At 40.5% G+C, this 27,360-nt stretch overlaps 1 protein-coding gene across 2 annotated transcripts in view; it reads left to right on the top strand.

The window, feature by feature from the left end:
- Window positions 1-27,360, top strand: part of NR3C1 (nuclear receptor subfamily 3 group C member 1) — a 159,169-nt gene that overhangs the window by 743 nt on the left and 131,066 nt on the right. Inside the window, exons 1-2 of one of the 2 annotated variants that reach the window (XM_084636518.1) lie at window positions 949-1,146; window positions 2,427-3,597. In XM_084636518.1, the coding sequence (XP_084492644.1) occupies window positions 2,441-3,597 (1,157 nt within the window). In that variant the 5' untranslated portion in view covers window positions 949-1,146; window positions 2,427-2,440. Of the gene's footprint in view, window positions 1-948; window positions 1,147-2,426; window positions 3,598-27,360 lie in introns of those variants that run through there. The other variant, XM_084636517.1, reaches the window with a different exon arrangement.

Here is a 27,360-nt window from a genome sequence, read left to right as displayed (position 1 = left end):
CCCCGAAGGGGAGCCGCGGGGGGAGGAGTGCCTCCCGTTTTGGTGACCCCCTCAAACTTTTTGGGAACTGTGGGGAGTCGCGTCCTCGGGCAGAAGGGGGGGGGGGTAGCTCCGCCAAGCGCGACCCCCTCCCCCGAGCCTGTCAGAGCGTGGGGCGGGGCTGGGGCTGGGAACCGCGTCCCTTTCCTTTGGGCCGCTTTACTGTAAATCGTTATCGTTCAGTCTGGAGGTGGGACAAGTGGGGTGGCTCGGCCGTGCCAAGCCCGTGCCCGATCCAGCCCCTTTAAGAGGCCGACTTAAGTGCTTCTTGAACACAGCAGATGGTTTTGTATTTGTGCGAGTTGTTTCCTCCCGGAGGATTGGGGGCTGGCGGGGGGTGAATCCCCTCCGCTCTGTTTGGTTTTACTGATATATTTGTATTGCTCGGTGTTCTTGTGATCGATGAAGAATTCCCTTCCAACCAACAAACGTGGCTGATGGCTTGATCTTTTTCTGGGGTTGGGCGGCAAAGAAAGGGAAGAGCCGAGAGGGGCTGGAAAGCGCCCGAGTTGGCGACTTTTGTAGCAGGCGCTGGTGGTGTTTGGCAGAAGTGGGCGTGCCAGGAGAAAGCCCAACAGGTCTCCTCCACACCTTTCTCCTCTGAAAACTGCTCTTCGCAAAGGGGGATTTATTTCAGTTCAACGAGTATAAATATTAGCGGATTCCCCCTCCCCCCCATCCCTCTTCCTCCCAGTTAAATCGAATCGTGCTGCTAGGTTTTTTTTTGGCATGCTGATTATTTTGGCCGTGTATTGCGTTATGACATTGGGTTTTTGCAAACCTGTGAAATGCAGTAACTCCAGTTCTCTACTGCTCCCCCCAGCCCACCTCTTCTGCTCCCCCCCACACCTCCCACCACCACCAGAACCTGCTTTTTCCCCGATTTATTTTGTGGCGTTTACTTTAAATGGCTGAATAATATTTCAGTGTTGTTTTCAACTTTAAAAGAGAGGATGTTACTGAAGGACTCGTTTCAATTTTGCACTCGCTGATTTGGTTTCGAGTTCGGCGGCAGCTGTCAGGAAAGCGGTGTGGAAATACAATAGGCAGCATTTGTGTGTGTGTGTACGTATGTACGTACATGTTCTCACCTAAACACCCTGCAAGGTGAGGGGAAGCTAGAAGATTCTTCTGTGCACTGTTAATCGTATTTTAATGCTTTATGTTAACTTTATTTGGGGCATAAGAAAGCTCATTCTTTTAAACTTCTGGGGCGGGAGGGTTCATCCATACAATTACATTTTAATCCGTGTTGCCTTAACTTGACATTTGAAAATATTTTTGCACATAAGAGCACCTATTGATTGTTGATTGCAGTCTGAACTTTTTGTGTACAGAAAGCATGAACTTCTTCATACAGACATAGCAAGGTGTCTTATTTTCCTGATCAGCATGGGCCCCAAAGTGAAGAGGGTTTAAAATTAAGATGGATGTAAATTTATTATGGACACTTTAAGAGACCATACTACGCTAATTATGTCAACACCTTAAGTGAACGGCAATGAAACTGATCATAAGCACAAATTGTAAGGAAGGAAATATGCATGGTTGAAATTTACATAGTAGTGTTGGATGTAATCAAAATAAGACTTTATTTTTCCTTTAGATGTTTATTGGAAGATCAGGAAATGAGGGTTGTATTTTTTTTTTAAAAGCTTCCATTTTGTGTTCAGATTTCAGGGTGTATAAGTTACATTTGAGAATTCTTTGGGAGCAGTGATCATCTGATCAGAAGTTAGCAAACTTTCCATCTTTTATATATATACATACATAATTTCTGATGGAAAGGTTACAGTAGTAGATCAGAGAGTGGTAGTAATACAATTGGGTTGTGTGTCTAGTCAGGCAGTGGGGAATTTGTGAGGAAGCAGGTGGAGAATTCTAACAGTGATTTACCCATGCCAGCAGATGCATCTGAACTCTCCAGAAAAAGGGGAGATTGATTTGGAAAGGGAGGTTGTAATAATATATTGTCTTCTAAAAAAGAAAAGTGCATTGCAAGCCTAATTAAGGTTTTAAAAAAACACACATAAGCAATTGTAACTTAGTTAATTAAAGACATTATTAATCTGATATTCCTTTTATTGGACAGATAAATAGCTGAGATAGGTGGAATTGTGAAAAATTAATCTTGAGGGAGGGCGGGGGGAAAAGTCAGTTTGCCTGCTATTACTACAGAACCAGAGTTCAGAAAAGCTTTTAAATATAGTCAATGTTATAGTTACCAGCAGTCAAATTTGTTCAGTGACAGCAAGAAATGTTAGGCTTGTGTAAAATCAATCTGCTGTGGCTAAACTAGGTTCACCATGCTGCTAATCTGCGTTTCTTGTGTTGTGAAAACATTTACTACTGTGCTAACTGCACAAATATCTTTCTTCTTTTAATAGCCAGTGTTAAAATAATGGACCCCAAAGAATCACTAAGCCCCTCGGATGGGGAGGAAGCAGGGAAAAATGTGCACTTCAGTGACAAAGGAAGGACTGTGATGGACTTTCGTCCAACCTTCAGGGGTGGAGCTACTGTCAGGGCTCCTGCATCTACATCTCCCCTGCCTGCGTCTTCTCAGTCGGATTCTAAACAGCAGTCTGTTTTGGGTGACTTCTCAAAAGGACTAGTAAGCAATGCGCCTCAGCCGGATCTTTCAAAGGCAGTGTTGCTCTCAATGGGACTCTATATGGGGGAGACAGAGTCAAAAGTGATGGGAAATGAACTTGGATTTCCACAGCAGGGCCAAATTGGCATCTCTTCTGGGGAGACAGATTTCAGGCTCTTGGAAGAAAGCATTGCAAGCTTGAACAAGTCCTCAAGCCTGGCAGAGGGCTCAAAGGGGACAGTATCTGTTGCGGTGCCCCTTGAGCAGGACTTCCCAATTATGGCTAACAGCAGTCTCCCTTTAGGCCAGGCTGGCACTAATGGTGGCAACTTGAAATTGTTTTCTGAAGACCAAAGCACCTTTGATATTCTGCAGGATTTAGAATTGCCACCAGTGTCGCCAGGTAAGGAACCAAATGGGAGCCCATGGAGACTGGACCCATTGCTAGATGAAGGGGATTTGTTGTCTCCTATGACTGCGGATGAGGCATTTCTCCTTGAAGGAAATGCAAGTGAAGATTGCAAGCCTCCCATTTTACCAGACACTAAGCCTAAAATTAATGAGCATGGAGATCTTTCACCCAGCCCCAAAATGCAGATGCCTCAAGTGAAGACAGAAAAGGAAGACTTCATTGAACTCTGCACCCCCGGGGTAATAAAACAAGAGAAAATGGGCCCAGTTTATTGTCAAGCTAATTTTTCTGGGTCTAACCTAATGGGTAATAAAATGTCTGCCATTTCTGTCCATGGCGTCAGTACTTCTGGAGGACAGTTATATCATTATGACTTGAATACCGCATCTCTCTCTCAACAGCAGGATCAGAAACCAGTTTTTAATGTCATTCCATCTCTTCCTGCTGGTTCAGAAAATTGGAATAGGTGCCAGGGATCTGGGGATGACAATATGACCCCCTTGGGAACCCTGAACTTTTCTGGCAGACCTGTTTTTTCTAATGGCTATTTGAGGTAAGAGTAGTTTTATTTCTAATTTTATTAAAATATTAGAAATATAGCTATTCAGCATTGTAATTTAAATGAGCTGACTTTTCTTTAAAGTTGGTCATCTTTTTCTCTGTCATTTGTAACCTTCGGTTTTCATAGCAGACTTCATTTCACGTACACAGTATAGAAGAAAAGTAATTTTATTTGTTCATCTATGGGTGTAAGAAAATTACTGGTATTCTGTTTATAAAGCACACTATAACAGATTACATAAGGGGAAAATATAAAGACTCAATAGAGATCTACTACACAAAATGATTCAGACCAATTTGTAAGCATATGGAAAAGTCATTTTACTTTCAGGAATTAGGGGTTTAATAATTATATCCTCTTTTTCTTTCTTTTCAATGTTACTCTGAATGTTCATCACAAAAATAATTTGCTTGCTGGGAAAGTTTGTAGAGTTAGATTTTAAGTTGAACTAGGTTTATCTTGGTGTTGTATTTATTGTACAGTACACAGGACAACAAAATTCCAAGTTTGAAAGCCATAGCAGTTGTTTGTTTAATAGCAACATATAAAAGATAAGGTAGAGGTGGGCAAACTACGGCCTGTGGGCCATGTCCGGCCCGCGAGACCGTTCTGCCCGGACTTTGAGTTCCCGGCCGGGGAGGCTAGCCTCCGGCCCCTCCCCCGCTGTGGCCCCTCCCTGTAGCCACGCCGCCTTGCAGGCAGCGCTGTGGGCGACGGGACTGCACGCTCCTGCAGGGCAGCGCGACAGAGTGTCTGGCTCTGGCCGGGTGGTACGGCTGCCAGACATGCTGCTCTGGTAAGGGGGCCGGAGGGTCCCGGGGGGCAGTCAGGGGACAGGGAGCAGGGGGTGGTTGATAGGTGTGGGAGTCCTGGGGGGCCTGTCGGAGGCAGTTGGATGGGGTGGAGATTCTGGGGGGGGGCAGTCAGGGGACGGGGGAACAGGGAGGGTTGGAAAGGCATGGGAGTCCCAGGGGGTCTGTCAGGGGGCAGTGGTATGGATAGGGGTCGGGGCAGTCAGGGGACAGGGAGCAGGGGGCGTTGGATAGGGGGTGGAATCTGGGGGGGGCGGTTGTTGGGGTGGGGGTCCCGGAGGGGGCGGTCAGGGGACAAGGAGCAGGGGGGTTGGATGGGTCGGGAGTTCTGAAGGGGGCAGTCAGGAGGTGGGGAGTGGGAAGGGTCAGATAGGGCATGGGGCACAGCCTTCCCTACCCGGCCCGCCATACAGTTTTGCAACCCCAATGTGGCCCTCGGGCCAAAAAGTTTGCCCACCCCTGAGGTAAAGGTATTTGCAGTAAGATTCAGCTGCATCTGGCAATCCAGGTTTGCAAAATTTAACTGTGGAACTGAATCAGAGGAACATTTTGATTCACAAATAAAAATAACCATTTTGTTAAAATTGATACTAACACTCCAAAAGTTATTTTGGGATGGCCATTTAAAAAATTATATGTATTCTTGAATTAAGGTCTGTAAGGGCTGGGAAATAACACATTCCACTCCTGGATGAGAAACATACGGTAGTGCCAATTCTTTTCCCAAATTTTTTCAGTTAGCAGCCATCCGTTTCCTCCTTACCCATTCACACCACAGGTGCTTGACCTAACCTTTGTAGGAACACCTATTTTTAAGTGGTATGGCTTCAGTAGTTCTTTATTTCTTATATAGTATGTATTCGTAGGAACATTTGTTGAGGTATCTGTCTCAATGAATTGTCAGCTTTCACTGAATTTTTGTGTAGTCTGTTTTAGAAATCTACAACTATTGGCTTTATGCATAAACACTTTTTATGAAAGCGGCAAAGAGTCTTGTGGCACCTTATAGACTAACAGACGTACTGGAGCATGAGCTTTCGTGGGTGAATACTGACGAAGTGGGTATTCACCCACAAAAGCTTATGCTCCAATATGTCTCCAATACGTCTGTTAGTCTATAAGGTGCCACAGGACTCTTAGCCTGGATCAGTGAAAGTGGCAAACACGGCTACCCCTCTGATACTTTTTATGAAGAAAACCATATTTCTGATTTTTTTTTTGAATTTTTTATTTTAATACTGTGTTAGTTTTCTGCTAGTTACAAGTTAGTGGCTGGAGATCTTACTGGTGTACAAATACAGCTTTCAAAGCTACACCTTTTCCATTCACATTGAAATGAGACATATTATAAATTGCTTATCGTAGTTTTTTTGATTTTTCAAGTATGCGTAGTTGATGCTTCAGGAAGTGACCCTTTTACCAACTTTTGTTCCTGGGATTCCTTGGCAGTATTGAATTTTTTAAAATCATAAATGTCTTTTTCTTTGTTAGAGTTTTACAGCAATTTGTAGTGTAGGGAACCTGGGAAATTTCAGAGAATTATAAAGAAATTTCAGAGAACTAGAATTATACCAGAATGGAAATACTGCACTTTGAATATTTAGAGTCCTTGTATTATTCCTTTTGATAAGTTAATTAAAAGTATTTGGTGGTGGTAGCCCTTGAGACTTGTAATTTCCTTGCACGTTAAAAATAATCATATGTTGCATTTTATGATGAGCATTATAAAACCAATATGTAATCGAATAAGAAAAACAAAGCTTTCAAATTTGAGATTTTAACTTCAGTAGACAAGTGTAGAAAAATCCCACTGTAAAGATCCACATGGAATTTTTTATCAAAAAAATCTGATTTAAAAAAAAATCATTGATTTTTATCCACCCTGCTTTTTGCTAACCAGGAGGGTGCACATCTATCACAGAAGCTAATTTGGATGGAAATTCAAATTCAGTTAAAAATGCCCTAAAGTGGCATTTTAATTTTTTTATTAAATAAAACTACCTTAAAAGTGTTCATACATACATAAGAAAAAAAGTTTAACAACATGCATTTAAAACAAACTGGTTTGTTAAACAAAGTATGATCTGTAGTTCGTGACCTAAACTGATGGTTTCTGATCACCGTGTTCTTCAGGATTTTAAAACTAGTAGATTTCATCCTTTCACACCTAGTTTTTATTCATAGTTTGGAAGAGGAAAACCATTTTTCTGCTTTTTCAACTCCCAGTTGGTTTCTTAACTTTACATGAACTAGTCATTGAATCGAACTAGCTGATTAAACTGAATATTCTCTCTGGACCTGCAGAAGAGGCTACTGCTGTCGAAAGCTGATTTAGCACTTCAGCAAACTCCAGTTCAGTGGTCTGACTTTCTTTAAAATTTGGCAGCAAACCTACTCCTTAATATTTTTTTTACTTAAGGCCTACATCTATTCAAATAATTTAAATTAATATAGGTTGTCACTTTCAAATTTAATTTTAAATAGTTGTTAAATTAATCTGTATTTAATTTAATAAGAAATCAATTTTTGTTTTAAATTATCAATTGTTTTAATCCACCCTGCCAGATAAAAAGCTATAGGGTTGTAGCCAGACATTAGCCGTGACCAGTGACATCTTTAGAACAAAACTGATAATCCATCATTGTTCAAATGACAAATGGTTTATTTAAAAGTGCTGACATTCTCACTTCCCACAGAGCTTCATAACCTGTCATTAACTCTTTCTTTCTTCATACTTTGAGATGAGGAATTTCCCCCCAAATGAATTTAATTCAGACAGAGAAGGGAAAGGGAACTTTTGAAACCAGTAGCTGGATTTTTGTCAGTAAACCTCAAACATCCAGATGCGGTATGGCGGGAGGTGAGGATAGAATGCTTTCTTACTCTGATTTTAAATAACTACTAAAATTGTGAATCCATTCCCAGAAATATGGTCTTTATTGTGTTTTGTTTTGTTTTGTTTTTCAATTGAAAATGAGACTGTTTCACTGTTTTGTTTTTTAAAATTGTCCTTTAGTCTCTAATGAGTTTTAGGCACAGTGCTGTTAAAATAATAGAAATTCTGTTTCTTAAGTATTGACATAGCTGTGTAGTCCAAGCTTTTGCTGGTTTAAAAATTGATACTTTATAGACAAGACTTGCCAAAGGTAAAAAAATATAGCGAGGCTGGTCACCTGTCACAGAAATAGTTGCCAAGAAGCTTTTACTCTCCTTATTTCTAGAGAAACTGGTTCCTTTAGGTCAAGGTTGGAATTTTGACTGTACTTACTATGTTGATGGGGTGGAGGAGGAGAACAGCTAAACTTATGTTCCAAAAAAGTGCTTTGTCAGTATTTTAGTCTATGGCTTGGTCTACTTTTAAAACTTATACCAGCATCACTTTGTCAGTCATGGATGTGAAAAGACTACACAACCCTAGTGACATAGCTGTGCGACAAAAACCATAGTGTAGCTTCAGCTATGCTGACAGAAGAGTGATTCTGTTGGCATAGTTAATGTCATTTGACGAGGTGATGTTCCTATACTGGCAGACAAACACCTTCTGTTGATGTTTGCTACATGTAGGGGAGGTTTGTGGTTTGAGCATTGGCCTGCTAAGCCCAGGGTTGTGAGTTCAATCCTTGAGGGGGCCATTTAGGGATCTGGGGCAAAAATTGGGGATTGGTCCTGCTTTGAGCAGGGGGTTGGACTAGATGACCTCCTGAGATCCCTTCCAACCCTGATATTCTATGATACACTAAAAGAAAAGGAGTACTTGTGGCACCTTAAAGACTAACCAATTTATTTGAGCATAAGCTTTCGTGAGCTACAGCTCACTTCATCGGATGAAGTCTCTAAGGTGCCACAAGTACTCCTTTTCTTTTTTGCAAATACAGACTAACACGGCTGTTACTCTGAAACCTATGATACACTAGAGGGTTATGCTGGCATAGGGTCTTGTGTAGACATATCCTCTTTGTTTTTAGCATAGTTAATCTGTTAAGTATTGATTAAACATACATGGGAAGGAAAGTTAAGCTTCTCTTCTGGTCAAATGGTATTTAATGATGTTGTTTAATGAAAACACTTAATGCTGACTTGGTCCCTAGGCTTGCAGTCTTGAATTGGTGTAAGGCAATTTTAAAAATATTTCAACCTCTTAGCATACTGTCTTACAGGGGGATCACTGGTAATCAGGACTTGGAAAAGTCCATTTGCCCATGTAGCATATAAAGCTTTCGAAGGTGAATGCTGTCAGTTTTCTGCAGAATCTAAACTTTAAGAAAATTCTAGACCTTATGGTTATGAAAAAAGTCTTCCAAATGTGAACTGGGTGTAACTGCTGCAGTACTGTATTCCTAAGCCTGCAGACAGTGTGCTCCTTTGCTTCTGCTGCTCCTCAAAGCTTTCCAAGCTGTAGCACAGCAGCTTTTCAGCTACTGATGTTCAGAAGGCTTGCAGAAGCAGGAAAACTGACAAGAGTCATAAGAACGGCCGTACTGGGGCAGACCAAAGATCCATCTAGTCCAGTATCCTGTCTTCCGACAGTGGCCAGTGCCAGGTGCTTCAGAGGGAATGAACAGAACAGGTAATCATCAAGTCTTCCATCCCCAGTCGCCCATTCCCAGCTTCTGGCAAACAGAAGATAGGGACACCATTCCTGCCCATTCTGGCTAATATCCATTAGTGAACCTATCCTCCATAAATGTATCTAGTACTTTTTTGAACCCTGTTATAGTCTTGGACTTCACACCATCCCCTGGCAAAGAGTTCCACAGGTTAATTGTGCATTATGTGAAGAAATATTTCCTTTTGTTTGTTTTAAACCTCCTGCCTATTAATTTCATTTGGTGACCCCTAGTTCTTGTGTTCTGAGAAGGAGTAAATAGCACTTCCTTATTTACTTTCTCCACACCAGTCACGATTTTATATACTTCTGTCATCTCCCCGCTTTGTTGTCTCTTTTCCAAGCTGAAAAGTCCTAGTCTTATTAATCTCTCCTCACTTTCACGCCTCTGCTGCTCATACAAATTCTGAGCGTCAAGAAAGATGAGCTGGAGCTATTAGCTGGACTGGAAGAGTCAGAAATCATGATGAAGTGGAGGAATCAGTTGAAAAGAAAGAGGAAATGGATATAGGCAATTGAGAAGATACACCTTGATGATCTCTTACAGAAAAAGGGGGGTGAAATCTGGGGGAAATGTATTAAACATGTTTGGGGGAATAGTATTTGGTTGGGTGAATAGTATTCACTAAATATATTTTTCAGTTAACTTCACTGAATAATGCATTTTGTGATGTGTGACTGGTTCAAATATATGCCATAAATACCAGTGAAACTTGTTGCACAACTACTAATAAATACTTCATATAGTTCATTCTGCCCTAGTAAAAAGTTAACTTCCAAAACCATTACATTGGCAATGTTACAATTAAATCCACTACATAACTGTGCTATTCCTCTCAGATACAGACTTGGCTCTGTGGGACATAGTATGGTTAGTGTTTCATCCTGTGAAGTAGGCCTGGAGCTAGAAAGTTGTCTATAGTTTTTCAGGCCTTGCTGGTCCCAATGTTGGTAGTGCTTCTGTCGTTATGCCCTGGATCTGCTAATATGCCCAATGCTAGAAGACATTAGGGGATAATGGTTAATGGGAAAAACTGAAAATGTATATCTCATTAGGCGCAGTTTCTCTGGTCAGTTGCAGTCAAGAGGTGTTGCCTCCAAAAACAAACAAACAAAAACAAAAATATCCATGTAGATATTGGCAAGAGGAAGGAGTAATTAGGAGAGGGCTGAATCAACTGACTTCAGGTAAGAAAAAAGAAAAGAAAAGAAATTGACCTGTTCTCATGTTGATCTCTAGCGAGTCTCCTGAAATGAATTTTCTCTGCCTCCTCCCTTATACCTAGGTTAAGCTCAATTGCTGTCTGTCTTTTTGGTACCTAGGTTCTGCTACTAGTTGCCTGACTCTTCAAAGTCACACAATATGTGAGGGGTTGTTAGAGTAATTAGTGCTAAAGAGAGAACTAAAAACATCTTTAACTGAGTACTTGGTGGCTCACTGGGTTTTCAACATTTTATTTATATAGCCTGCAGTGTATAGAAACCTGAGTACTTACAGTGATGTGCTTGATAGGAGAAAATGTGATCCACCACAGGATCTAAGCACAACTCACCATTTTCTCATAGAAGGCATAGGTGGACTCCACTGTGTCAGAGCTAATTTGGGGTGATATTGATGTCAGCAGCCTCATAGATTCTGGGATGTTTGAATGAAAAATGAAAGTAGGCTGTTGGACAGAATAGATGGATTCTAAAAGTGTGGGGTGGGGGGGGGGGATTGGGAGGGGGAAATTAAACAGTTTAAAGACTTGAATGACATTCCTGCTTGTGAGGTTCCTTTGGCTAATTCTTTGTGGATGATAAAGATTATCCTTCCCCACCTCATTTTTTAAACCTAAACCCACTATTGATTTAGCTCCTTCAGTGAATACAGCTAGTCTGTAACATGACTGAGTTTGCAGTGTGTTGGTTGTATGGCATACATGCTGAAATGTATCCTTTTATACAGAAGTAAACTTGTTGAAAGAATAGATTTATTGCAGCGTGGGAGAATGCATTTAGGACTACAGTGTTTGTCTTGATTATGCGAATTTGGTGGAATACTACTATATTTACAGTTTTAAAAAATAGTGTGGCATTTTTGGCAAAAAGGGATTGTATCAGGAATGTTTTATAGCACATGACCCAAAATATTCTGAAACTCAGGGCATTTACATTAAATGATCAGTTGTGCAAGATTTAATCCATTTTTGTCCCCCTGTGCTTGAAATACCCAGTTGTACTAGGAGGAGAGCTGAGTAGGTTTATATGAAAAGCTGTATAGGCCTTACTAGAGTTGTTATAGTCTACATAATTTTCTAGTACAGTGATCTGTGTTTAAACCTAGTTTTAATTATAGAAAACAATCTGATCATGCTGTGTTGTTTATACTTTAACCGTTTTTAAATAGTAGATTGAACTTTTACTGCTTAGTTTTACTCTTCAGCTGGGGATAACCATAAAACTACAATTTAATCAAATCCTATTGACTTTTTTGAAAAACTGTATAAGTAAATTGTGTGAAGCAGCAGTTACAAGTGTGTGTAAAATTAATGTATTAAAGATTGCTGCCTTTTACACTGCAATTTAATTGTCTGATGGATGAAGACAAGCCTCCGCCTCTACTTTTCCTATAATTTTTCATGTGTATTCTTCAGGTAACGTGGATTTCTAAAATCACTGTGATTTATTTTCCTTTAATTAAGAGTAACCAAAAATAAGTTGTCAATTATTTAGTGCTATTTGCGGCAGAATTAAAAAGATCACATCTAAAATTCTTAAATAATCACTTTTTTGTTTGAATTACAAAGTCCTCTTTTACATTCTCTTATAGAAAAACATCTAGAAGTCCAGGGAAGTTTTTCAAATTTGCCTCACCTGACACCATGCCACTTAATTTAAAAATAAATAAAATGGTATTCAGTATACTGTTTTCTTTTGACTTCCACTCTTACTCAGAAAATGAGCAGTGTGATTGTCTTTGGATTCACCTTTTTTTTTTTTTTAAGAAAGCATTTTTAAATCACATTAAAATGAGGGCCTAAAACTAGTTTTGGTGGTGTTGGTTAATATTATGCAGTATAAAACCGCACCACTTGTAACAGGCAGAATTTAAGGTGTTATGTTTAGTTAAAACACTGAATGTACTGTTAATTTGTATACAGTAAACATGAATTTGAATGAGTTCAGCCCATAGCGTTCGTATATTTTATGCCTGAGTAATCTGCGGCAGATTCTGCCACTCTTATTCATGTTGACTAGTACCTTATTCTGAGAATAGTCTCAGAAGAAAGATATTACCAAATGTGCATAAGGGTGATGGAATTTGCATTTTGCTAAAGTATTTATTACCCGTTAATATGCCAACCAGTATTTTATTTTGAAAGTAGGTAGGACTCATATTCTGAAGTATCTTTCACTGAGTTTTGGAAGCTACAGGCCAGATCCTGGCCGCCAGTGTGGTTCCTTTGTGATAGGCCCCTCTGCACAGACTGACCGAGTCTTCCTGGGGAATCCCCAGGTGTCATAAAGCTGGCATACCTGTTTCAGCAGCACCTTCTCCATGTACTTCTGGCATAGGGGATATGTCGGTGCGCCTGGTACAGGGTTTGTGTCTAGACAAAGTTGCCCTTTGGTGATCCCTAGCTACCAGAGTAGCGCCTTTGGGGCCACTGGAGCCAGGTGCAAGTTAGAGCAGCATTAAAGATGCTGTAACTTATGCTAGGGGCCAAATGATGTGTTGGCAGCCTCAGGAATCAGATGGGAATTGATGCAACCTGTAGCTTAAGCCCCATAAGTAATCTAAAATGTATCTGTTAATATTTTTGTCTGAGACTTACCTTCAATATGACAGGAGTTACTGTTCCTTTTGATGCTTGTGTATTACTATTTCTTTAGCTCCAGCAGTGTTCTTATGACTGTACAAAACACTGTGTCCCTGATGTGCAGTGTTTATAACTACAGCTCTTTATTAAGGTTTTAAGCAATGGAGGGTGGAGCACAAGGTAATGTATGGTTCCCCTTCTTCCCTGCCTCCAATGGTAGAAGATTAAAAATATGGAAAAGTAGCCCTTCTTGCCTTTTTGGCTACTATTTTAAATTAATGGTGGCTTAGGATAACTCCTTTAGGGAAGGGAATGTGTGGTCTGTTTTTTTAAACTTAGTGGTTTTGGGGATTAATTTGGAAGGAACCAGTAAATTAAAGTTAATGAACGACATGTAGTCATTGAGAGGAGAATAAACTAGCATCTCTTCTACATAACGAAAAAGAAAACTACAAATTTGAGAATAGCTAGTAGTCATCTCTTTTGTTTCTCACTTTTTGTTTCTCGCTTAACGTGCTACAGCATAGAGTATTTAGTATTTCTCTTTTAGGGCAAAATCACTCTCTCTGACAGTTTTGTCTCTGCTTAGATTTATTTTTAGTCTATTCCAGTGGTTCCCAAATTTGTTCCGCCACTTGTGCAGGGAAAGCCCCTGCCGGGCCAGTTTGTTTATCTGCCGCATCCGCAGGTTCGGCCGATCGCGGCTCCCACTGGCTGCGGTTCGCTGCTCCAGGCCAATGGGAGCTGCTGGAAGCGTTGCTGGCCAAGGGACGTACTGGCCACCACTTCCAGCGACCACCGCTTCCAGCAGCCCCCATTGGCCTGGAGCAGCGAATCTCAGCCAGTGGGAGCCACGATTGGCTGAACCTGCAGACGCTGCAGGTAAACAAACCGGCCCGGTAGGGGCTTTCCCTGCACAAGCAGCGGAACAAGTTTGGGAACCACTGGTCTATTCACTAACCAATTTATTAGAGCATAAGCTTTCGTGAGCTACAGCTCACTTCCTCAGATGCATATCGTGGAAACTGCAGCTGTAGCTCACAAAAGCTTATGCTCTAATAAATTGGTTAGTCTCTAAGGTGCCACAAGTACTCCTTTTCTTTTTGCGAATACAGACTAACACGGCTGTTACTCTGAAAACTGGTCTATTCAGTTGCTTTTCAGAGAAATAACACCAGTGGACCATCACTGACGAAGATTAAAGTAAAAATTATGTGGTTCTTGTGCTGTTTGGCTAAGTGCTTCACCCTTTTTCCTTCAGTGCAGTACTACTTTAGTTATATCTGTGTCAAGAAAAACACCACAAGGAATGGCTGGTGATGGTTTAAATATAATTTTGCAATGAACACATTTTTGGCTAATGTCTTGTGCATATGTTAAATATGAGTCTGTCTTGAAGAAAAATTAAACCACTAGTGACACTATTAATTATTTAGATAGCTCATGTCTGCTAGGAAAAGCAGAAGTCAGTTACACCGGGAAGGAAAAGGGCCTGTCCCCTATCTTAGTGAGCATGTCAGTTTAAATATAACTCTGAATCCTGACCTAAGTTTTGAATTCCAAACTTGTTATAAAGATTACTCTTGATTCCAACTTTTCAAATGGTAATAAGACACCTTTTTAAAAACAAATGCTTTTAGTTATTCTTTGTTTGGCTACAGCTAATAAAATACTGTCTGGATAGGATAACTGTTTGTTCATTGGTTAAACTCTTAATTCATAACTGTTAAAAATAATGCTTCCAGTTGCACCCTTAGCAGGAAAAATATAAATGTGTAACAGGAACTTAATCTCCAAGGGTTTTGGATAAGCCTTCTGTCTTTTAACTGTTTAGCAATTGCTGTGTCTCATAACAAAACATCCCTTGCAAAGGATTAACTTTCAATCTGTTTTATGATCAGAAGCAGCATTTAAAAATGTAAAAGTTCATTTGGTTACCAAGATGTGAAAGCTACTGTTGAAATGGCCACCTGTCCACAAAATGATTTGTCACGTGTTGGCTGGAACTGTGAAGCACATATGGAAAACTCTGATGATCATATATTGAAACTAACACTGTATCAGCCTGTGCTATAGAAAGGAGGTTTAAAAACTTGCAACAACAAAAATAGACCCTGATTATTTTTTCTTTTGTATTAGATATTTGCCTAGAGATGGATATTGCTGTCTTGCTCTTGTTTTGCCTTGGGAAACCAGATGTTCCACTTAATTATTTTTTTCCTAATGAAATATTTAACATGCATAAATACTGTCTAGAAGTAGATATGATTACTTTAATGTAGCCAGATCTATCCTACAGAATTGGGTTGATGTAAGCTGCCTTATGTCAAGAGTCTAAACAAAAGCCTTGTTCACACTGATGTAAGGCCTCGTCTACACTACGGGGGGGAGATCAGTCTAAGTTATGCAACTTCAGCTATGTGAATAACATAGCTGAAGTCGACGTACTTATATCTACTTACCGCGGGGTCCACACTATGCTGTGTCGATGGGGGATGCTCTCCCATTGACTCCCCTTGCACTTCTTGTTCAGGTGGAGTAACTGGAGTTGACAGGAGAGTGATCCGAGGTCGATTTAGCGGGTCTTCAGTAGACCCACGAAATCGACCGCTGATGCATCGATCACCACGCATCAATCCTCCGGTAAGTGTAGACAAGCCCTAAGTGCCCTACTACACCAACATAATAACTCCATTTCCATGAGAGGCATAGGGCGTATGTCAGTGTAATTAGAGCAACACAGTGTCTGTGTAGACACTGCGTTATTTACATTGGCTGGCTGTTCACTGTCATTCTTACCAATTTCACAGTTGGAGCTGTGGTAGATGGACTGTTGTTCTGACCCAGTTGGGCTGTTCTTGTGTAATTATTCCCTCAGCTCCTCAAAAATAAATTACTTAATTCTGTGCCCTTGTAACTTATTTGACCCTAGTCTTTTTTTGTCAAGGTTATAAAATCAGTTTTTAATAGTTTGTGACTTGATGGTCCTTCCTAGGATGTTCATTGTCAGATAAGGCAGATTTCAGCTGTCAACACTCTTTGTATAGTATGGAATATGCCACTCAGTGGCTTTAGTGGCACTGGTGGTGGATCTCTTTATCGTTATGGGCAGAGGATGAGCATCCATGATTACACTGTTGGATATATCAGACATCAGTCTTCACCCCAGTCTGTCACTGGGTGCTGCAAACTCACCTTCAAGATTTATCAGGAGTGGACATTGTAGTATTGGGTTCATTGTCTCTTGGACAAATTCCAGTATGTTTTGGTGGGTAACATCTTCTCTCCACCAAGAACCCGTGTGTGGAATCCTTGAGAGCTTAATTTTATCTCAACTCCATTTCAGCATACATTGTTAGCCTCCCCATGTTTCTCAATGCCACCAATATACCAGCACTTGACTAGAGGTGTCTCTTTCAGCAGATATATCCAGTGTTGTCATTCGTCAGGAGAGCTTGAGATAAATAGCACATGGATGAAAATTAGTTTTTCAGCTTCCTCCATTACCCATCACTGAGTTGCAGAGGTATTGAATTAATCCTTCTGATTATTTAAGTATTGGACTTGTAGCTGGTATGGGGCACACAGAAATGTACTTTAAAATATACACTCAAAATAATCTGCCTATTTGAGGACCCATGAAAACAATGATATTTTAAAGGTGAGCTGTTGTTTTTTAAAGGCATTTAAAAAATCCACTTTGTAGATGGCATTTTAAAAGTGTCATAAATTGGAGGCAAAGCTAAGCATTTGTTAAGACGAAGGATTTGCAAGACACAGACTGGAGATCATTATTAGTCAGAATGGATTTAAAGTACATAGATGTAATTTTTATTCTAGAAATTAGCACTCCAATTAATACCTCTTTCAGATGATGATCTTAAATTGATGTAAGGAAGGACAACAAACTGGAATAAAAGGGTTGTGATCATTTTAAAAATTGCCAACTCCCTGGTTTAAATAGGTACCACAGCATCTCTCAAAGGACTGATGCCTTTGAGAAAGTGTCTTCTGCGTTGGTGTTAGCTGCACATTTGTGATTTATGGTTAACTGCACTGGTTTTATAATACTGGTTTTATAATAGATTTCCAGTTATTCCTGAAGTTTAATACAGTATCATTTATGTACACCCCTAAACACTGTCAAAACTCCAGTTTATAGTTTTAACCTGCATAGTTTTTTTTTTAATATCTTGGAGAAAGCAAATGGAAATCGTACACATAAAAATGTTTACAATGATAAATTGAACCTTTACTTGAATTCCAGTTCATAATTCTTCTGTATTCAAAACAAAAAACCTGTTCTCCTTTGAGATTAGTTTTTATGTATTATGAGAATTAATCAAAAATGAATTCTGCATAAACTTGTATTTTTGCTATAACAAAGAATGTGGATATGGCTCAGATTAAACAAATCTTTCTTCTGGGCTTAAACTAATACCTAATTTTTGAAAGTTTATAAGAATCTGTACCACAGGAAAATCTACTATGCAGGATTAATTGCAGTTCCTCTGAAGCACTTAAACTGGTGCCTTTTTAAAGAGGCAGGTGGAGGGCATAGTAGTGATTGCTTGTTTCCATCCTTTAGAGGACTGCACTACTAGGAAATGATTTCAGGTGTGACGACACCAGGAGGCACTATTCCCTTTCAGGTCCCATGGCCTTTGCTTCTCCTTTTTCCTGTCCATCTCATCAGCTCTGGTGTCCAGAGAGGTAACTTGTATTTATCCACCTTGAGAGCTAGGAGATGCTCTCCTCTTCATACACTATTGGCGTAGGCTCAGGGCAGGCACTCCTCTCCTGAAGAGTGCTTGGGTTCCCCAGAGGGGGAGGACACTTCCCACTATGCAGGAATACTTCTGGCTGTCTGGGACTAAGAACTATGATGCCCTGATTCAGGCAATGTGGTTTGTTTGGCTTTTGTTGTTTGTTTGCAGCCACAGCAGGAAGATCCAGGGGTGTGGCTGTTCAGATTCAAGGAAAAATCTGCTGTTTTTTGCTCCTGACCATGAGGATATCTTTTTCCAGCCACTAGAAAGGCCATGTGTAAGCATTGCCTTTGACAACAAGTCCTGAGGAAGGGTCCAGTCAGTCAAAGGATTGCTGGTCCCCATAGCTCCTGACTGTATCTGAAGGTTTTTTTGTCTTGTATCTCTGTCTTGTATCAGATTTTGACTGTGATGGCAGAGACCTGTTCCTGCTCCTGACTCTCATATCCTCTAGCATCAGGGCTGGTAGCTCTTGGTGTATTGGACTACCTGCAATTTAAAACTTGGTATGTGAGAGGAAATTCCTGGAGTGTCAGGTCATCAGAATGTTCCTGAGTTCCTGAAAGTATTTTAAATACTGAGAGGATTATTTAAATTGAATTTGGGGAAAATTGTCTTTCTGGGTACCTTTTTTATTTCTCAAGACGGGCCCTATTCTGTTTCTCAAGTACTGATATTCTTTCATAAAGAGTTTTAGAGAGAAGCAACACTTAGAATCATGAGGGTCTGGCATTATTGATAGAGGTTAGCAGTGGTGTATATAGGGAATCTATTGATAGGTTCTGATGCAGTGGCCTCTAAATTTTGTGTAGTGCTAAGCCTGGCTGCTAGGTCTCATACCAGTCCTAGGCCTTAATTTTGATTCTCCACTGGCTGTTTTTCTTCTAATTTTGAACCCCTCTTCTTAGTCTCCTTCTCTAAGTTGTCAGTAGGGCTGCCAGTGTTCATAGCCAAAGTCTTCTTCAGTTCACTGGGAGTCAAGCCACATTCCGCCAAAGCAATGATCATTTCCTGTGCAGTAAGAGATTTTGCTAGGCTGCCACCTGGTGGTGAGTCCACTCCTTCAAGTGTCAGTATTTTTTAAGCTGTGTCAACTAGTTGCAGAATCTTGGAGGCTGTAATCCAACGCAGCTTGGTCCAATTTTTTGAATATTGTAGTCCCACTTGGGATTTGTGGGCTCTGCTAGATGTGACCTGTGTTACAGATGAGCGAAGCCAATACAGAAAAAGAAATATTAGTATGAGTTGGTATATTTGGATTTCTCCATGGTGCTCTCTCATTCAGAAAGGTCATCCAGTATTCAACTATGGTGTTCTGAAATGGGTTTATTACTAGCTAAAGAAGAAAAGGCAGGCTGCAGCCTGAATATGAAGCTGGGTGTGAAAAATCCTCGGTTTTGGGTGAATAAAACTATCTGTTGACTTGCAAACAGGAGGTATAACCATGTTCCATAATGACAAGTTGTCTTTTTGGTTTTCCAGCCTTTGTCTCTCAAATCTTGACAGTGCATACATCAGAATTGAAATTCTGATGCACCCTAAAGTAATAAGAGACTGTATGGTTTAATATTTGCGTTATTTAAACAGTCTTCATGACAGAGTATTTCTTACTCTCTTCACTTTAATGAGTGAACATTGGTTTAAGTAACTAAAATGTTCATAAGTATTTCAAGAATTGATACAGGTATCAATGTTGTTTCTGGGAGTAACCACACCCCAATGTCGGGGAAATGAATCAGCACAGCTGGAATATCTGGTGTGTCAGAAGATTTAAATTCTGTTAGTAGTCCTCTTCAGGTCCTCACTGTAGCTGGAATGCCAAGGCTTTGACTTCATCTCAGCCTCTCTCAAATGACTCTTAGGAAAGTAATTCCGCAAAATCAGAATCCTAGTTAGTGTGTATAGTGTATGCTATATAGAGAAATCTCAGTGGTTGATTTTAAAATCAAAAGGGTAGTTTTGAGGAGATGAGTTAATGGACTGAAGGGGAGGGTGTCAGTTTCTTGATAGATACATTTCTTATAGATCTGATAGATGTTTCTGCACCACTAGTGGTGTTTATGATCTTTATATACCCTTTTATTATAAATGTTTAAGAAAGCAGTGTTGTGGTGAATGGTTTCTAAAATGCTGCTTAGTACATGAGGCATTTAATTCTCCTTCTCTCACACATACTCAACCTTCTAGATATTTTTTCCCTATTTTATCTTTTCCATGAAGATCCAGTGTTGCCTTGATCAAAAAAATGGGAAGAAGTCCCTTGGTAGTACATCTGTTTGTTGTAACTTTACCACAAAGGTTTCTATGGGAATTCTTTCATTTCTACAGGAACTGGAAAACAGGATACTAGGCTCGGGATACTGATATATATTTATTTGACCAGTGGTCGTTTTTTAGGTAGTATGTAGTGTTAACCAAAGGGCTATTTGCACAAGTTCTTAGGCGTCCAGCTGCACCTGGATCCCTACCCCACTGAGCCCTACTCCCCCAGCATTGGGACACCCCCCCCCCCCCACCGAGCTTCTCCCACACCCAGACCCCACTGCCAAACTCTATCCCCACACAACCAGACCCTGCCTTGCTGAGCCCCAACCACCTTCACCTGGACCCCCCTGCAGAGTCCCAATACCGTTGCACCCAGAACCCCCGCAACAAGGCCCTGTGCATCCAGATCCCCCCTGTACCTGGATTCCCCACTGAGCTTCCCACACCCAGATTGCCCCATACAGAACCCTCTCAACCCACACCTGGATCCCTCCACATGTGTATCCTGCCTTGCTGAGCCTGCCTTCCCACACCTGGTGCACCTGGCACAGAGGGGTAGGGACCTGGAGTGTTTCTGGGGCAGGCCCAGTCCTTGCGCTGTGTCAGGGTTGGGTGCAGCATCACCGCTGAGTCTGTGTCACGTGGGAGAGCTGCACAGTGAACTCCCACCTCTGCAGTTTATGGCTTGTGCTCCCCAATGCCATGATGCAGCCTCCACAATTATTTGACAAATAAAATGTGCAGAATTTTAAAATACCGTGCGCAGAATTTTATTTTTTTTGGTGTAGAATTTTAATTTTTTGGCACAGAATGCCCTCAGGAGTATTGTTTGCATCAAAACCATTTAATAAAAATAAATTCAATAAAGGACTATGTGTTTTTTAACTACAGCTCTCTGTTTTAAGCTTTTTCAACACTAGGAGACTGGGAATTGGATGGAGCATTGACTTACAGAACAAGTATAAATCTTGTGTCCTTAAGCCCAAATTAAACATGAATATTGAATTCAGAACAAGGGATATACCAATCAGTTGCAGGTCCGTGACCACTGAAAGTGTACAGTTTATTGTTGTGCCATATAGGCTTGGGTTGAAGACATCCTCTAGCTTATACTTTTCAAGGAAGTAAAACAAGTAGAAAATAAATCCTAGAGTGAAATGCCTGACCCATTAAAATAATTCGTGCATTGACTTTAGTGGGATCAGGATTTCACTGCTGGAGTGCAGGTTAAATAATGTAGATTCAAGAACTAGAATCAGTGCCTGATTTCAGATCTGGCAGAGCCCCAGATCAGTCCTTTATGGTCATTCCATAGAAGTGGAAATAATTTTATCTCCCATATTTTGTAACTAAGTGGTGACACATCATCAATTGAGTTATGGTGTAATAATTCATATTTTATTAATCATCTACACATGAAGGTGTGCATTCCGTACATCATAGTACATAACCTAGAGCTTCTTAAAATGATTTTTTCTTAAAAATACTTTTAGGAAACTTTGGTTTATTAAACATCTCTCCTTCCAGTTTGGCAGAATGACCTTGCCCCACATTAAGCGGTTGGGACAATTGTTGCTCCTTTAAGGGTGATTAGAGAGCAGAAGGTGTGTTGCCCCCTTTAAGGACAGCTAGAGAACTAGTGAGTTAATTGCAACATGCAGGCAGCTGCATCCCATGTCCATGTGGGGACACTGATCCATCCCTCCATCCGGTGATCAGAGGGAAGAGGACTATTTATGTCCATGTCTGGACAGTGAAAGCCCTCTTTTCACCTGAACAGGCTGTGCAGCACCTGCCCTCTTGCACATGGAAGTATTTGAAACACCAGGTTTTTGTTATGATCTGCTTTGGACATTTTGCTAGTCACTCCTTTCTTGGGGGGCTGGGAAAGAATTTTTTCTTCACTGCTATATTGGCCATGGCAAGGGTTGGGGTTTGAGGGGCAGGGGCAAAGAATGAAAGGAGGGTTAGGCTGTGATCTTGCAACTCATTATGTAAGCTTGGGGCAGATGTCCAGTGCAGGTACTTAGTAGGGATTGGATATGGTAATCAGATAAAATAGATTGGGAAGGGATTTAAAAGGGAGATTGTTTAAAGGAGTGGAAATGGTGTGATGGTGGGGGATTTGTGGCTCCCTTGACTGGTATGGCAAGGAGTCAAACCCACACCTCCTTTATAGCCTCCCATAATCCTCATTTAAGGGTTGGGAGAGGCAGCAGTGGGATGCCGGGGGACCAGGATGGGTAATGGGGAAGGGTTGTCGGCAACTCCTTGGGCATATGTAAATGATTATGGAATTACCTGCATTGTACAATTTTATCTGCTGCATATTCCCAGATATTTAGGAATAAAGTTGTGGCCTAATTAATACATATCCATTGCCTTCTGTCCTCCTTCTGGCATAGCCAGACAAGTGCACTATCCAATCAAACCTTGCTTGAGTATTTTTAATAAGTTTTTCTGTCCTCCATCAGACTCCAAGCAGAGACTGATAGCTCTTGTAACAACTCTAAGGGTATGTCAGGACTCCCAGAGTGCTGCTCCCCATTAATTGCATAACACACACACTACTTTCTGCCACACACCACTTTCCCCCATCCCCTCTTTTTTTTTCTTTTTGTAGACAATCTTTACGCCTGGTCTAACTAGGAATTTACTTCTGTGTAGCTGCATCACTCAGGGTGTGAAAAATCCATGTCCATGAGAGATACAGCTGTACCAACCTAACCCCCAGAATAGACAGTGCTAGGTAGGTGGAAGAATTCTTCTGTCAACCGAGCTATCACTTCCTGGGGAGGTGGACTACCTATGCTGTTGGGAGAGGCCCTTAATGTTTTAAGTGTAGACATACTTATGTCTGTTTACTTCCTTAACTCATTTTCTTTGGATTTGGGGGTGGGGATGAGACTGACAAATGGCTGAAACCTGGACCCAAATCTGCACTATAAACTTACATTGGTATAACTAAGTCGCTCAAGGGTGCGAAAAATCCACACCCCTGAGTGATGCAGATATACCGATCTACTCCCTGGTGCAGACAGAGTTATGTCGACAGGAGGGCTTCTCCCATCGACATAGCTACTGCCTCTCTCAGAGCAGATTAAGTAAGCCGAAGTGAGAAGCGCTGCACTGGTGCAGCTGAGTCACAGCAGTGTTTCAAATGTAGTAGACCTGCTCTGGGCATCTTCGTAGAATGATAGGAATTAGTCATCGGTAAGGCACTACTTCATCTAGTGGTGGCAATGATATTTACTAAGATATATGAAGGGAAAAAGCAAAAGGTCAGGTTAGATTGTGCCCTTAAGCTATATAAGTGTTCTCTTCCTCTTTAAGTAATTGCCATTCCAAAATCAAGGTGCTGTCTGTGTCCGAAAGCAGTATGCTTTAGTAGTATACCTTCATGAGCTAGGTGCATTGCTATATAATTTAGTTAGAAAACTCCACTTCACAATTAGATTTTGCAATAGTACAGTCTTCTTTCTATGTGATGGATTTTTACAGTTACTTTTTGTGTGTCAAGCAGCTGGTGATCGTGCTTATATTTATGCATTATGGTCATAGAAAACTTAATCTGAAGCGGTTTAGCAGTTCACAGGGAACAGTTTACTATACAGTTGCTTTAAGTTCTTGGGGACTTCAAATTTCTAGTTGCATGCCTTTTAATAACATTCTACCATTCAGGAAGATGAAGCAGTTGCCTTTCACAGTGTGGCAGTATTCAAGTCAACATGCAGTTCCTTATTTGGTATAAAGCCAGGTCACAAATGAGCAGTGCATCACAAAACCACCACGTGTGGAATATGCAGTATCAGGTAGGAATGCTGGTTTGAATAGACTTTCTGCATAGTTTGTCATTATTACTTGATTACTTAAATAGAGAATGTTACATTGAAACCATAAGGTTGATTTTCCACAGGTTCTGAGTACGCACAGCTCCCATTGCTCAGCACTTTAGAAAACTGGGCCACAAGTGTTGAAACTGCTCTTTATAAATCAACATTTTAAATATTAAGTTATATAGAACTTATTATGCCATAGGTGAAACTAAATTATGGGTTTTCATTTTTCTTATTTCAGCAATCTTTTGTCTACTATTCTGTATCTATTTTTAATTATTCAAATGGATGCTTCTGCTAAAAATTTCAGTGAGACCAGTTTCTTATAAATCTCAATACCCTCCTTGTTCACAAGAATGTTGAGTAGTCAGGCAGAGAGGAGGGACAGTGCAGACTATACATACACATTTGTGATCACAAACAAACTCAGTTCCCTTGGTTAGGAGTTGGCAGTTGGCCCAACTGTGAAGCTGAGATTTCCCTCTCTTGTTGCTCTCATTTCAGAATTCTGAAAGATTTTCTCACCCCCACAAAGATAGGAGGGAATTTTTTTTAAAAAAGAGAGAAATCATTAAATTTTTCAGCTGGTAAGTATTGAAAGCCTGTTTACCAATGATCCAGTGATCTTTCCAAACCCTCTAGTATAATCATGTTGCTTTCTCAGTCCTATAAAGAAAACATATGACAAACAAACTATGGCCCTGAACTTACAATGGGCTTCACATGTGTGTAGGCCTCTGCCTCCATGGTGTTAACTGCAGGATTGATGGAAGCACTGTAAAGCATAGAAATCCTTGCTAGCTGAGCCTGATGCAAGTTTGGGACTTCTATACATTTTTCATTTCAGAGTTCATATACTGAATAGTTGTTACATGTATAAAATTACACTTTGTGAAACTTAACACTGAAATACTTGCATGCATATTAATTTTTCTAAAAAATCCATGAAATACTTTTAAAATCTCATCTGCCATTGGCTTGCTTGGCAAGTCACTTCACCTTCTGTGCCCCAGTTACCCAACTGTAAATTGGGGATAGTGATGTCACAGTTTGAGGATAACTGCTCCTATATTCCCCCTCTGTGGTCTCTGGAGGACCCTTGGTTAAGGTGTCTGGTTCCTAACTACCATCTCTCTTGGGCAGAGACCCCTGTCTTTCTTCCTACTGACTGGGGTCTGTGTGTGAACAGCTCCCTGCCTTACACTGTGGATTTCCCCAGCAAGTCTGTCTGCATAAGGGTTGTCATCACCTGTGCCTTGCTTTCTCTCTGAGGCCTATGAGCAGCAGTGTGTTGTCAACAGTTACAAGTTCCCACAACAGTTTTTTGTAAGCAAACCTGTTTGTTCTTTAGGTAAAAACATTACAGAGAAAACATTGCTGAACAAGTTATTATGGTCTCCACTAGCATTCCAGTTATGAGATTTATCCCTCCAAGTCTCTGTGATGCCACTTAAGTGCTGCATATCACATATACTGCACCACCATCTCTAGCCTGACATTCAAAATTGACATTCAGAGAAAACCTCACAGTTGCCTGTATATTGGCATGCAGAACTGTGATATATATTAATGCCTTTTCAGGATATTTAGCTATGCTACATGTCACAAATTAAGTCTAGACCAAAATAACTGTGTGGGTGATGGGAAATAAAACAAAGCTTTGTCCTCAGTATCAGGTGGTTCTGTGGCTGTATTTTCAACTCTGAAGTGTTGAGTCTAGAGTTACTCCACATGGTCTGTACCAACCAAAACCAACACGCTAAACGTGATTGCTAAATTCCTTAACCATCATCCACTTACGTTGGTATCAGATGTCCATGTACACTAAAGAGCTACTGCGTGTCGCTATTTACTGAGGGTTGGAGGTTCAAAATAAACAACAAAAGTCACTAGTATGGAGCAGAGTGTAAGGCATCTTTGTTTCATTGTGTCAGCCTTTAAGTCTCTTTAGTTTAAGGGGAGACACTATCATCACGCTTCCCCAAGTACTGCACTGGGTTTACTTTATTTCTGATAGCAACAGGCTGCTCTGTAATACTGTATGTGGTATTATTTACTATTTGAAACTGCAGTAATCAGTAGTTTGCTGCAACTCCATTTTTACAAATATTGTGAGACAAATGTGTCAACTTCTTAAGTTTTTTTTTAAAACTAATTTCTGCAATTATGTTCTAATAATGATGAGACTTACTTAGATACCATAGATAATTACAGGTTTTTTAATTTTAGTGCCATATTTTCTGTTTTGTTTACCAGTGCCATCTTCCAAATCCGTTGCTAATAGCATTTAAATGCACTGGACATTGTAAAAATGAATGCATCCGATGAAGTGAGCTGTAGCTCACAAAAGCTTATGCTCAAATAAATTTGTTAGTCTCTAAGGTGCCACAAGTCCTCCTTTTCTTTTTGCGGATACAGACTAACACAGCTGCTACTCTGAAACCTAGAATATTAAAAGTTTCAGTAGATAACTGAAAATCTTTTAAGGCATAAAGAGCTAAAATCCATGACAGAATGTCAGTGTAGACTTAAAAGTTTCAAGAAAATCTGTTTGATATCACTGACCTAATACATGTCACTTCTGTAAAGTTTTCCATCTAAGGATCTTAAAGTACTTCATGAACTTTAATGAGTTAAGCTTCACAACACGCCTCTGAGATATTTTTCCACCAGTTTATCAGTCTGTAAAGCAGGCATGAGAGATTAACTGACTTGCCCAAGGTCACATAGAAATTCTGTGGCAGAGTTGGGGCAAGAACCTTGGCTCTCATGACTTCCATTTTCATGCTTTAACCACAAGATCCTGTTGCTTCATATATTTTCAAAGAAAATATGAAAATCATTTCCTCCTTCACTTGCCATCCTCTAAATGCAGCAGAGGGTTGCACCACTGACAACTAAAGTAGTGCAGTGAATATAGCTCTTTGTATGTCCTTGGAGAACTTTCTCTTGTTTTTACTGTACTTTCTCTGTCCTGTGCTGATTGGCTGTTTGGTCCAACTCTTCGCCTCCCTCAGTCTCTTCACCTCAGCATCACTCCACTCCTGCCCCTCTTACCTTTTCTTCCCTACCCTGTCCCCTCTGCCCCTCCATCCCTTCTTCCCTGTTTCCTTTTACTTCCCATTTTTTCTATTTAGCTTATCCCCTCCTCAGTATACCCACCTAAAAGAGGGGAAAACAGAGAAACGTGGAACTAACATACTGTTTGCCATCATCACATTATTCACTCTGTTTGTGTGTTATCCTTCTTTTCCCCCACACTGTCTCTCTCTTGTCTATTTAGTTTGTAAGCTCTTTGGGGGAAGGGACTGTCTTTTTGTTCAGTGCGTGTAAAGTGCCTAGCAGAATGGGGTTCTGGCCCTAGACTGGGGGATTTAAGTCCTATAATACAAATAATAAATATATTTTTTAAAGTTTGCTATTTTAGGTCAGTCATGTCAGCTGCTTCAGGAGTAGTGCACAGTCTTGAACAATGACAGGTTTCAGAGTAACAGCCGTGTTAGTCTGTATTCGCAAAAAGAAAAGGAGTACTTGTGGCACCTTAGAGACTAACCAATTTATTAGAGCATAAGCTTTCGTGAGCTACAGCTCACTTCATCAGATGCATATCGTGGAAACTGCAGCAGACTTTATATATACACAGAGAATATGAAACAATACCTC

This window comes from Lepidochelys olivacea, assembly GCF_965140295.1.
Source record: "Lepidochelys olivacea isolate rLepOli2 genome assembly, chromosome: 8".
Lineage (NCBI taxonomy): Eukaryota > Metazoa > Chordata > Testudines > Cheloniidae > Lepidochelys > Lepidochelys olivacea.
The sequence above is the reverse complement of the archived record's forward strand: the minus strand, read 5'-3'. Positions and strand labels throughout refer to the sequence as shown.